Below are 13652 nucleotides of genomic sequence, written 5' to 3' on the forward strand. Positions count from 1 at the left end.
ATTACCTCATTCCTCCTGCAGCCTCCCAGGCACCGAGAGGCGGGGGAGGGGAGGAGAGAACCGCATGAACTCAAGTCTGCGTCAGGTGCCCGAGTGTTAATAAACGCTCATCTCATTCATTCAACTTGATTAATATTCAGCGCAGCAACAAACACAAAGAATATGCTTTTTTAAAAAAGCATTTGTAGCAGCACTCGGCTCCTTTTCCCCTCTAAATTTATATCGTGTGTCTCTTAAAATATTCCTTACATATTGCAGCTGTCAGGATGAAAAAGGAGCAAAGTAAAAATAGCCCACATACTGATGGATTACGCTTGTTGTATTTAAAATATGCCTTACTTGCTAAATGGCACAATTATTAAGGTGGCGAATGGCCCCTGATTCCCATCTTGCAGCAGGCCACTTCACGGGGCAGGGTGGGTTTTAGATTAAATGAACTCATTGCCACTGCACCATAGTGATTATTTACCACTCTTTCCCACCACTACTCAGTCTCATCTCTCACTTCTTCCTCCCAGGGGTGGACTAAGAGCTGGATTTTTAAGGGACCCAGCTGATAAAACGTTGGTTGCTGACAATATAGCACAGCAGGGTCTGTCACGGGAGGGACTAGGATGGGGGTCTCAGAAAATCTCTCTGCTATGTGATCAGCCCGTCCTCATTCCTCCCCCCTCTTCAAATTCTGCCCAGACCTCATTCTGTTTCCCACTCAGACATTGCTGAGTTGTCTGTCTCGCACCATTGAATCCTTCTGATTCCTTAGGCCCTGTTCTACACACACATACATGTGGTGTTCTCTGTGTCACTTATTTCAGAATGGTTGGCGGAGTGTTCACAAAGAACACAAAATAGCTTTAACTTAAACAAAGTAACAAATTTATTAACACTGCTAACTTGGATTCGGCACACACTCCTTAATAATACACAGTTAATTAATAACATCTAAACTACACTCATCTACAGCTATTCTCTCGATTGGTTTAAACTATGATCTGCCTGAATTACACTATCTGCTCCTCTGACCTTCACTAGCTAACTCCTGCACACACTCACCCCCAAGGGTTAGCATCACTGCCTTATATAGTTGTAACTGTAGCTCTCTCTAGTGGCTACTCTCGACACTACATTAACCCTTACAGTGCTGATAGTTATGATAATACCAAACACACACAACCCCACCCATCTGAGGAGCTGCCCATTTGACCTTTCTCCCCGATTTTCTTCCAATTGGCCAATATTTATCCCTCGAGCAACATTACTATCTGGACATTATCTCATTGCTGTTTCTGGGCACTCTGCTGTGTGCAAATTGGCTAAGGTTTCCCTGAAACTATGAATACACTTCAGAAATACTTCACTGGCTGTAAAACATTTTGGGGCATCCTGATATTGCGAAAGGTGCTGTATAAATGCAAGTTATTTCTATATGCACCATCCCCGTTATGCTGTGCAAAGATGTTTGCTGTCAAAGGAACCTCTAATGGAATATGTGAGGCACTAATGAGAGAACGACATTCCTCCGTATCCTTAACGGAAACAGGTGCTGTTCTCACATCCCATATGTTCCCAGCAGCTCTGAATTAGGGCGTGTTTTATATGGTAATGAATTGAAAAGGCTCATCATTAACTGGGACATGTAATTATCAGGCATTGACTACTGTTTCGCCTACCTCCTGATCTGGAGGAGCAATGGAAGAAGCTAACTGATAAACTATTACAATTTAAGAACTCCAAGAATATTAAAAACTGCTTAGACCTGTTACTGGGGTCGAGGGGATGGATTTTATTAGCCAGAAAACATTAGATGCTGATTAATTCAAACTGCACCATTCAGAATGGGTCATGGGGAGGCAACATTTAATTTGCTGGTTCGGGATCAAGGGTCACAGTTCAGCCCTGTTGTACAGACTCTCTGTACTTGTCACTAATGACGAATCAGCTGCCTTGGATCGAACCCCGTATAACAAATGATACATTCAACAGGCCAAACACAGGTCTGGTTTCCAGCTGCTCACCATTGTCAAGTGTGATACAAATACTCCAGCAAAACAAAGTCAATAACCTCTTTTCCCACAGAGGTGCTTCGCTTAAGCCATGGGACTGCTTCTACTTGCCCAGTTTACACTAATACTCACTTTAGATCAATCTTGCACAATTCTCAGCTGCTCAAAGATTTGAATTTGTGGTGAGATGGAGTGTACAGAATAAATATCAGTTCCTCATGTCCACCCTTCCTTCCAGAATAGGAGAGCTGAGCATCAGGTTCCACAAAGTGTAGCTGTCTGTTATTGTAGCATTAAAAAAATATATGTTCTTTGATGAGATGTGGACACCGCTGATAAGTGCAGCACTTTTTGTCCAATGCTAACTGCCCTTGAACTTAGTGGCTTGCTCGGCTATTTCAGAGGGCAGCTAAGAGTCAACCACATTGCAGTGGATCTGAAGTCACTTGTAGACCAGACCAGATAAGGATGGCAGATTTCCTTCCCTAAACGATATTAGTGAACAAGGTGAGTTTTACAACAATCGATGATGTTGCCAATCGGCACCAATAATGTTGCCAAATTAACTAGATATGGCAGTTATTAATGATAATATTGCTTTTCAGAGTCGCCAGGTATCAAATGATACCACCACAAGGCTTTACCGGATATCGATCAAAGACCAAACAACCAGTTAGTCAGTTCAAGTTCAAAGATAGTTTATTTTCACACAAGGATTACTTCGACATGCAACATAAAACAGTACAAGTTAAACTACACCTAACAACTACAATAACCTATACTTAACTTCAGGGCAACCTGTTCTTTGCAGATGAACAAGGTGTTTGTTCGGATCTTGCGTGGCTGGGTAGAAGAAGTGGCTTCGTTTCTACTGGGCTCATCCGTCTGGTAGCGATCGTTGGTCTTGAACTTGTCTTCTGGTCGTAATGCTACACTTGGTTTTAGGCGTAGGCCGGGGCCAAAAGAGACCGAACACATGGCTGTGTTTCTTTTTATCCCTCTGGGATTTTGCGGTCTTTGGGGCAGTCCTTAGCTTTGGACCCAATAATTCGACAGGCTTCGATCACTGCCTTCGATTTTGGCCAATAAAGGGGCGGGTACCTTGATGGCTGGGCGTGTCCTGAGCGGTCATTGACTTTGGCTGTTTGGGCTTTCTTAGCAAAGGGAGTGGCGCCAGTTAGTCTGCATCTGCATCGGTTACCTGGGTACAGTCCTTTTGTTCTGGGGAAATGGGCCATTAGAATGCAAATGAGCGGGAGTTTTGATCGCGTCTAGCTATCTGGGTTGCAAATACACACAAGCTCTGAGTGTGTCTGAGTCCTGGGTTGGCCATAATTCCCATGGTCTTTTGCAGGTGGCCATCTGAGATGGCTACAATGATAGCAGACTCGATGGGCCAAACAGCCTTCTTCTGGCCCTATGTCTTCTGGTCTTTCATGGTAGAATTTAAATTCCACCAGTTGAACCCATGTCTCCAGAGTATTAGCCTGGGTCTGTGAATTAAAAATCCACTGATGTTACCATTACACCATCATATCGCTCCATCCACCCCACACAATGTCAATGGGAGTGATTCTACCGCACTTGGAAATATAAGACACAGTTGTATTGTTCTAGATGCAGGATCATAATAATAATAACCTCTTTGGCACAAGTAGGCTTCCATTAACACTGCAATGAAGTTACCGTGAAAAGCCCCTAGTCGTCACACTCTGGCACCTGTTCGGGTAAACACAGAGGGAGAAGGCAGAATGTCCAATTCACCTAACAACATGTCTTTCGGGACTTGTGGGAGGAAACCGGTGCACCCGGAGGAAATCCATGCAGACACGGGGAGAACATGCAGATTCCGCACAGACAGTGACCCAAGCCGGGAATTGAACCTGGGACCCTGGTGCTGTGAAGCAACGTTGCTAAAATCTGTGTTACCCATAAAAGTTGGAATAGGCCCTTGGACGCTAAGGCTCGGGTATTCCTTTCTCTTTTTTTAGCATACCCAATTATTTTTTTCCAATTAGCGGGCAATTTAGTGTGGCCAATCCACTTAACCTGCACATATTTGGGTTTTGGGGGTGAAACCCACGCAGACACGGGGAAAATGTGCAAACTCCACACAGACAGTGACACGGGCCGGGATCAAACCCAGGTCCTCAGAGCCATAGGCGGCAGTGTTAACCACTGCGCAACCAGGTTACCCCAAGCTGGCCTTGCACATTGGGCTGTTGAAAAGAGATCAGATTTTAATGAAGCACTATATATTTACATAGCGCTTTTCACATAGTAAATTGTCCCAGGCCACTTCACAGGAATTTAATCTGACAAAAAAAGGAGATATTAGGACAGTTGACCATATGTTTGGACAAAGTGGTAGTGTTTTTTAAGCAGCATCTTAAAAGAGGAAAGGGAGCTGGATATGGTGAGGTTTATGGAAGGAATTCCAGAGCTTCAGACCTAGATGGCTGAAGGCGCAGCCGCCAATAGTGGGACGAAGGAAGTGGACGATGCACAAAAGGTCAGAGTTGGCGAAATGGAGAGTTCTTGGTGAGTTGTGGAGCTGGAAGGGTCATGGAGGAATTTGAACATGAAGATGAGAATTAAAAAATATTGAGGTGGTTGCTTTGACGTTAATTCAGGGTGTCCTGTTTTTCACAACGTATAAGTCGAATTTCAGAATGTATTTTTAAAATTCTGGGTCTGACTATGGCATAGAAGCTGTTGTCTGCACAGTCTCTGTTGTCGTGGTGCGATTATATTTATACCAGAGGATTATCTTACCAGGCCAGTGTATTTTAAATCAGATTCCCCACCTTGCCCCAGATTTTGTCTATTTTCTCCTCTCTTGAAAGTGAAGAGGGCATTGTCGAACTTCAAAAAGACATAGACAAGTTGGTGGAATGCGCAGATAAAATTCAAGTAGAGAAGTGTGAAATGATTTATTTTGGTAGGAGGAACGTGGATAGACAATAAAAAAATAAAAGAAAACATTAAAGGGGCGAAGGAGCAGGGAGATCTGGGTGTATATGTGCATAAGAAAGTGGCAGGTCAGATTGAGAAAGCGATTAATAAAGCAGACAGAATCCTAGGCTTTAGGAATAGGGGCATAGGGTACAAGGAGGTTATGTTAAGCATGTATAAATCACTGGTTCAGTCTCAACTGGAATATTGCAGCAGTTGTGTGTGCCCCAGTTTAGGAAAGATTTAAAGACATTAGAGAGAGTGCAGAAAGGATTCACGCGAATGGTTCCAGGGTTGAAGAACTTCGGTTACATAGATAGTTGGGACTATTTTCCTTATAGAAAAGATTTGATGGACATATTCAAAATCATGAATGGCCTTGACAAAGTAGATGTGGAGAAAATGCTCCCATCGGTGGAAGGAGCAAGAACAAGGCGGCACAGATTCAAAGTACTTGGCAAAAGAAGCAATGGAGAAACGAGAAGAGAGTTTTTCATGCAGCAAGTAGTCAAAATCTGGAATGTGCTGCCTGAGAGTGGGGCGGAGGCAGGTTCAATCCAGACATTCAAGATGGCACTGGATTATTATCTGAGCAGGTAGAAGATGCAGGGTTACGAAGACATGGTGAGGAATGACACTAGGTGAATATCTCATTCAGAGAGTTGGCACATACATGATGGGCTGAATGGCGTCTTTCAGGGCTGTAACAATAATGGGATTGTGTGAAATGCCATTCATGCTGGTTGAACAGTTGGAGCAAATCTGGAAGCAGTGCCTGATGGGGCTCTGGAATAGATTGGCATTGCCTCCTCCAAGGAATTTGAATTTGCCTCACCAATGACTACACTACAAATTTAGTATTGATGTGGAGCGAAAAGCTATCAGCTGCTGTGATAGTTGTAGCTGTAGTATCTCTACCTGTCTCTGTCCCACTTTGCTCCTTTTTTTATTACTTCTCCCTCCCTTCATGAATCACTGTTTCTCCACTTCACTGTTTTTTTTGTTCTCTCCCAATCATTTCTTCATTTGTGCATCCCGCTTCCCTCATTTCACCCTATTCGCACTCTCTCCCACTGAACCCCTGTTCTGGCTGCTAATGGGATCCTGGTGATTAACTCTCACCCATCTCACGGGGATCACAACAAGAAGAGGAGCGTAAAAATAAAACATTACCTCACCAGCTGACCTGAATCTGCACCACAGGCTGTGTATTTGCAGTCACAGCAGTAGAATACATCATACTCATTCAACAGAATCAAGAGCAAACAAATTCTCCCGGGCCAGCTAGTAAATCAGGAGCTGGCAGGAGAATGAGATCAGAAAGCAGCTAATGCCACCACCATGAACACTGATGAGTTAAATGCAAGGACATTTTGACACAGTACATTTATATGAGCTTCCTGATACACTGTACTCCCCCGTGTATAACACAATCCTCAGTATAACACAGTCTGAAACATTACACTCCCCCTTATCAAACATACCCAGCCCTCTTTACAACTGATTCACCATGCTCCCCCTTTCTAACACACTACAGAACACACCCAGCCCTCTTTACAACACTGGTACACCATGCTCTCCCTTATATAACATACACCCCAGTCGAACACTATCTGATACACCATGCTCCACCTATGTAACGCATACCTCATCACAAACTGATGCATTGCACTCTCCCTTATATAATCCAGCCCTCAGTACGAGTCTGATACACTATACTCCTCCTATAGCACACCAACACTATATTTACATTTTTCCCCATCAATTGAGTCAAGTCTTCACACTACCACAAACACAGATACAATTCCAATTCTTCACTTTAATGTAACATGTTTTTTCCCATGTGAGCTAATTCACAGAGAAGATCTATCAGATTATTTAATTTCCTAAAATAGAGAGAAGTAACTTCAGCTGGGAATTTTCTTGGCCATCTGTTTAATTACATTTGATGCTTCAGGTTAAAATAACTTTAAGTTATAATGCTTTTTATGGCTAAACTGTGGGCAGACATAAGGGAATTTTCACCTTCCTGCCCCACTTTGTGTCGTGGGATGTTTTATTTTCTTAAACGCGCTATATAAATACATGCTGTGTATGTCCATAATCTCCTGAGATGACAGCTCCCCTGCCCCTGCTGTCTGAATAACAGAAGTTTGTCTGGAAACATTCTGAAATGTTGCCATTGGAATGTATTCTCTCTGAATTAGGTACTGCAGACGCCGAAGTGTTCAGTATAGGGTCTATCAACTCTGTGCTGGACATATATCTCGCAAAACCTCACCTCCAACCATCCCACACAGTTGAAGAACTTTCCCACAAAACTGCCACATCCTCATATCTTCATAACAAATGAAATTAGTTAAAAATAAATTCAAAATAAAATGTTCCTTTCAAATTTGCTCACAGCAGTATCCAGAAGATCAGGCTTTAAGTCCTGATATGGCTCTACTCTAAGGGGTTTTTCACTCCATGTGTCAGACTTTCCTGTTCTCCTTTTGTTTTCCAAGAATTAGCCTTCGACCTCCCTCTGGCTCACTGAGTAAATGCATCATGTGGTTCATGCAGAGCAGCGAAGATCCTGCTTCCATCCTCACTCTGCTAATTGAGCTGAACTCAGTGTTGCTGGTAGTTCTTAAGGCTGTAGTTGGTAGAAATCCTTCCCATTCCCGACCAAAATCCAGTGGCCCCGGTTGGAAAGTGGGCATATGGCTGTTTAGGTAAAGAATGATGACCCAGTGGAGATACCTCCTGGTTGAATAGCTCCTATGGAGTCCATCACTTGAATGAGGTGAAGGACCCAAACAGTGAAAATGTACTTTAGCACAAGGGGGATTTGAAGGAAATAATATTTATTGACCACAATTTTATGCTCTTGCCCGGGTGGGTTCTGACATCAGGGGGAGCGTAAACTTGTATGGAGTGTATTCCCTCCAGGTTCTGGCCCACCCAACCTCGCAGTGATTTTATTTTGTGGCGGGCAGGCCTGGGATGGAAAGCCCACCCTTGCCTCAATTGAGGCTCTTAAATTGCCAATTAATGACCACTTAAGGACTGTTTCCCAACCTCAATGTTTAGGCTGGCTGGTGGATGACAGCTGGGGGTGAGCGTGGTGAAAACCTGGAAATGAAGAAAGGTCGATCTCAGCTGGGAAGGTGAGGGGGGTGCATTTCTCCGTTAGAAGCCCCTTCTTGATTAATAAGGAGATCAGGGGTTATGGGGAGCAGGAGAATGGGGATGAGAAAAATATCAGCCATGATTGAATGGTGGAGCAGACGCGATAGGCCGAGTGGCCTAATTCTGCTTCTATGTCTTCTGGTCATATGGGTTTCCCCCCCTCCCTGAAGGCATGTTGACCTCCAAACATCTTTTCTCCCCTTTGAGAGGTGGAAAATGCTCATTAGAGGGTAAAGCACAGTGGTTAACACTGTTGCTTCACAGTGTCAGGGTCCCAGGTTCGATTCCCGGCTTGGGTCACTGTCTGTGCGGAGTCTGCACATTCTCCCCGTGTCTGCGTGGATCTCCTCTGGGTGCTCTGGTTTCCTCCCACAAGTCCCGAAAGACATGCTGTTAGATAATTTGGACATTCATGGGCGAGATTCTCCGACCCCCCGCCGGGTCGGAGAATCGCGGGGGGCTGGCGTGAATCCCGCCTCTGCCGGTTGCCGAATTCTCCGGCACCGGATATTCGGCGGGGGCGGGAACCGCGCCGCGCCGGTTGGCGGGCCACCCCCCGCGATTCTCCGGCCCGGATGAGCCGAAGTCCCGCTGCTAGAATGCCTGTCCCGTCGGCGTAGATTAAACCACCTACCTTACCGGCGGGACAAGGCGGCGCAGGCGGGCTCCGGGGTCCTGGGGGAGGCGCGGGGCGATCTGACCCCGAGGGGTGCCCCCACGGTGGCCTGGCCCGCGATCGGGGCCCACCGATCCGCGGGCGGGCCTGTGCCGTAGGGGCACTCTTTTCCTTCCGCCTTCGCCACGGTCTCCACCATGGCAGAGGCGGAAGAGACTCCCTCCACAGCGCATGCGCGAGGATGCCGTGAGCGGCCGCTAACGCTCCCGCGCATTCGCCGCCCAGAGATGTAATTTCCGCGCCAGCCGCGGGGCACCAAAGGCCTTTTCCATCAGCTGGCGGGGCGGAAATTAGTCCGGCGCAGGCCTAGCCCCTTAAGGTTGGGGCTCGGCCCCCCAAGATGCTGAGGATTCCGCACCTTTGGGGTGGCGCAATGCCCGACTGATTTGCGCGTTTCGGGCGCCGGTCGGTAGACATCGCGCCGATACCGGAGAATTTCGCCCCTGAATTCTCCCTCAGTGTATCCGAACAGGCGCCGGAATGTGGCGGCTGCAGTGTTAATGTAAGTCTACTTGTGACATTAAAGATTATTATAAAACTGGCAATGGGGCTCTTGGAGTCGGAGAGGATGTGTTCCAAACCCCTGCCATTCTAAAAATTCAGGGTATTTTTTTTCTTATTGGATTCGTAAAAAAATCCAACACCATTTTCAGAAAAGCAAGGGAGTTCTTCTGGCCAACGGTTATCACGCAACTACATCACTAAACAGATAATCTGGTCATTATCTCATTGGATGTATGGGACCTTGCTGCCCCTTTTCCATTATCTCAATGACTGAGCTTCAAAAGCACTTTGTTGACTGTGAATCACTCTGAGGAAGGGTGGGTTCTGAAGGGTGAAAGGCACAAGTTTTTCTGTTGGACTGTACTTTGTGAAGAGCAGTAAAAGAGAGATTTGAAGACAGTTCTTTGCTTGAAACTAACACAATTTGCCAGCTTGACTTCCATTATTGCAGTGCCATTGGACACCACAAAAATGGAAAAATAAGGTTAGACTGGCTATTTGCTGCATAATCAAAAGACCCCTCAACATCTTCAAGGTATCAACCTACTTGGGAATCCCTCAACATCTGGGCTACATGGGAGCCTGAGTGATCAGTGAGAGACATCCACCCAGTTTAGGGAATTACTTCCAGTGTAAATGGAGACGGTGTCAAAGCAGGTGGGCATGGACTTTGAAAGATTCAGAAACTTTTAAGACTAGTTGGTAGAATTTGGTGAACAGGGCAGGTGCCACAGACCAGAAATGGGTGATAGGTTATGAAAGCAAATTGCAGACAATAAACAGGTAGAGATTAGTTCAAAAGCTGCCAATTATAGATTGCACTAATGTCCAGTTTATCTTGTTTCCTCCAGTTTTCAAAAGACAAATACATCTTAGATTCCAACCCTGAGAAGCTGCACAAAGAGCTGGAGGAAGAACTGAAACTGAGTAGCACAGACCTGCGGAGTCACACCTGGTACCATGGGCGCATCCCACGTGAGGTAAAGCATTTTTGGAGAAGTGACATTTTAAGTTATTTCCCTAATAATGAAGGAAAAAAGGGAATAAAAGAGAGGGCCTTGTGTTTTATGTTAGAGTACAGACTATGTTGGAGACTAAATATCAGTGTTGCATGTGTTGGACACTATTATATCAAGGGGCATAATATATATTGTAGAGCACTGTATCAAACAATGTTAGGGTGCCAAAGATGACAGCCAAAAATAGCAGAGCTCTTAGTTTTTTGTGAATGTCAGAAAGTTAGATTTTAACAATTTGACTGGCAATTCTTTTGGGTAGCTCTGAAATACATGGGTGGTTAAATGCTGTTTGCTTGTGCTCATTAGGAATTTGGTTTATATTGTGGCACTCACTCACTCTGTTGAAATACAAACATTTGAAAACCCGCCTGTTTTGTCCTGGATATTTACATGATCTAGTGGAGTCAGCCTTTCCCATACTTAACAGCCTTTCTAATTCTGTCAGAGGATCTTGATTCTATAATGTGAATTGTTCCACATGAGGGTTTAATTTGAAGTCTATATTTTATTTTCTTCTATTTTCTGACATATTCTTCAGGATATGTGTCTGGATTTTCTGCTCAGGCCAGGCCTAGTGACACTCATTGTCCAGGCTTCCACATTATTATATTGGGCAAGGTGCCAAAACAGTACTTCAGCACGAGTGTTTTGCAAAAGATGCAAGGAAATTGGAAAGTGGCAGTGCCATTAAAAAAAACCCAAAGCTAATCTGCTTCTCTTTCCCACAGTATTCATTTAAAAAATTTTATACATGGAAATGTCTTTATGTGGTCTGACAAAATTTAAATAGGCAAAAAATTCATAAAAGCAAGTGTAAAATACAGGCAGTCCTTAACTTTACAACATTCAAGACGATTGGCACTTATAACATTTCTAAATTGATGCCCTGTTTCTAACTTACAACGTTGGTTTTGACTTTTAAGTGAACAAGTTCAAACATGCAGACGTATACATTAACGTCCTCACCCCCAACTCCCTTGTTCAAGACACCCAGTTGTCGTTCTGACCCATTTTACTTGGTGAATTTTTGTGTTTCTGAACTTTTTCTTAAAATGTATATTTTATAATATTAATTAATTGCTGTTTTGCTTTTTAAAAGTAATTGATTGAGTATACAATTCTGGGTAATTTTGGTGAAAATAGGGTGTCAGGCCTTGGTTCAGGAACCAATCATCGATTTATCATATCGTTCTTATGGGAAAATCAATTCCGACTTTTGACGTTTTGACTTCAGACATGGTTTTCAGGAGCCAATTGTCATAAAGTCGTATAGTCATAGAGGTTTACAGTATGAAAACAGGCCCTTCGTTCCAACTTGTCCATGTCGCCCAGTTTTTACCACTAAGTTAATCCCAATTGCCTGCAATTGGCCCATATCCCTCTGTACCCATCTTTCCCATATAACTGTCAAAATGCTTTTTAAAAGACAAAATTGGACCTGCCTCTACTACTGATTCTGGCAGCCCGTTCCAGACACTCACCACCCTCTGTGTGAAAATTAACCCCTCTGGACCCTTTTGGGTCTCTCCCCTCTTACCATAAACCGATGCCCCCTAGCTTTAGACTCCCCAACCTTTGGGAAAAGATCGAGTACTGTCTGCATTAGGTACAGGAAGGAAATGAAAGGAAGGAAAGAATCAAAGGAATGGAAGGAAGAAATGGGGCGATTGAAAGGAAACAAGGCTTGCATTTATGTGGCACTTTTCGTGACCACTAGATGTCTCAAAGTGCTTTTGAGCTAATGAAATACTTGCAGTCACTGTTGTAATGTAGGAAACCTGCAGCTAAAGTGATGTTTAAATAACTACATTTGAAAGAGACCTTGGAATCTTAGTAGATTTGGCATTCAACATGACCAACTAATGCAAACCAGCAATCAGTAAAGTCAATAGAAAAATAAATTATATCGGCAACGCAGTGGCAGACATACAAATAAACCAATTAGATCCAGGAGCTGGCCATTCGGCCCCTAGAGCTTGCCCTGCCATGGTTGACCTGATTGTGGCCTCAACACCATTATCCTGCCGATCCACTATCCCCTTTAATTGCCTTGTTAGTCAAAACTCTCTACCTCAGCCTTAAAAATATTCACTATGCTTTGCCCAGGCCATATAGTGCTCTGGCCAAACTTCAATTTGACCACTTTTACTGAGTTCTGGTCACCGAGGCACAACGAAAAACAGTCAAGTGTTGGGGGATCGGTGAAGAGAAGTTACACGGCTGATCCCGAATGTCAGGGGTCTTAAGTCATGAGGAAAGATTGGCCTTCAATCTTGAAAGGCATCATTTGAGAGGTGGTCCGAGGGATAATTATAAGATTATTCAGGGAGTGATAATGGTAAATTTAGAAAATTAAGCTACATTTGACAATATAATAATGGAGTTTAAAGGAGTAAAAGCAAAAACTGGATATCAAGAGCAATGGTTTCCCTCAGACACAAGAGCTATTAATACATAGAATGGAGTTCCAGCTGGAGCAGTGTGGGTGAAAACTTTAGAATTACTGAAGGACTGGGCAGCACGGTGGCGCAGTGGTTCGCATTGCTGCCTCACGGCACCGAGGTCCCAGGTTCGATCCCGGCTCTGGGTCGCTGTCCGTGTGGAGTTTGCACATTCTCCCCGTGTTTGCGTGGGTTTCGCCCCCACAATCAAAAGATGTGCAGGCTAGGTGGATTGGCCACGCTAAATTGCCCCTTAATTGGAAAAAATGAATTGGGTACTCTAAATTTAAAAAAAAAAATTACTGAAGGAGCAGTTGGGATGTTGCAATGGGGGAACTTTAGGGTCTTTACGGATGGATTAAGGTGGACTAAATGTCATCTCCATCGGTGATTATCTTGTGATATGTAAGAATGTTCCACAGGTTTATAATGATATTCTTCTGACCACTATTTTCTAATACTAGTAAATACCTCTTGTAGAAGGGGGCAGAAGGATGTTTGTGAATCCTGATATTTATACACAGTAACTCCTGTTTAGTTTTTGTTCACTAAAGCCCCATGATTCAGTCAGTGTTTTCAAGGTGTTCGGTAGAGCATTCGACAAGAAATAAAAGAAAATTCAGTTACCGGAAATGAATCTGGTTCAAAAACAAATTGAAATGTCAAGGTGATAGCTCCCCTGAGTATTAGCATGAATATGAATTGAGCGATCGAGAGAGATAGTCACCTAAAAGTCAGGTAAACAAGTGCAATAGATCTTCTGCTTTCCCTCTATGGGAAAATGGTTTGACATTTTTACTGCTGTATACATTACAGGCATAAATATACTGCACAGAGTGGCGAGGGTGAGATGTAGCTGACAGACAAACACACAGTCGAC

At 44.0% G+C, this 13652-nt stretch overlaps 1 protein-coding gene across 8 annotated transcripts in view; it reads left to right on the top strand.

The window, feature by feature from the left end:
* LOC140399238 (SH2 domain-containing protein 3C-like) overlaps positions 1 to 13652 on the top strand; it is a 204665-nt gene that overhangs the window by 165905 nt on the left and 25108 nt on the right. For all 8 annotated transcript variants that reach the window (XM_072488645.1, XM_072488647.1, XM_072488649.1 and 5 more), the window contains one exon: positions 10164 to 10292. In XM_072488645.1, coding sequence (XP_072344746.1) covers positions 10164 to 10292 — 129 coding nt within the window. The remainder of the gene's footprint in view (positions 1 to 10163; positions 10293 to 13652) is intronic.

The sequence above is a fragment of the Scyliorhinus torazame genome, chromosome 22 (assembly GCF_047496885.1).
Source record: "Scyliorhinus torazame isolate Kashiwa2021f chromosome 22, sScyTor2.1, whole genome shotgun sequence".
Classification (NCBI taxonomy): Eukaryota; Metazoa; Chordata; class Chondrichthyes; order Carcharhiniformes; family Scyliorhinidae; genus Scyliorhinus; species Scyliorhinus torazame.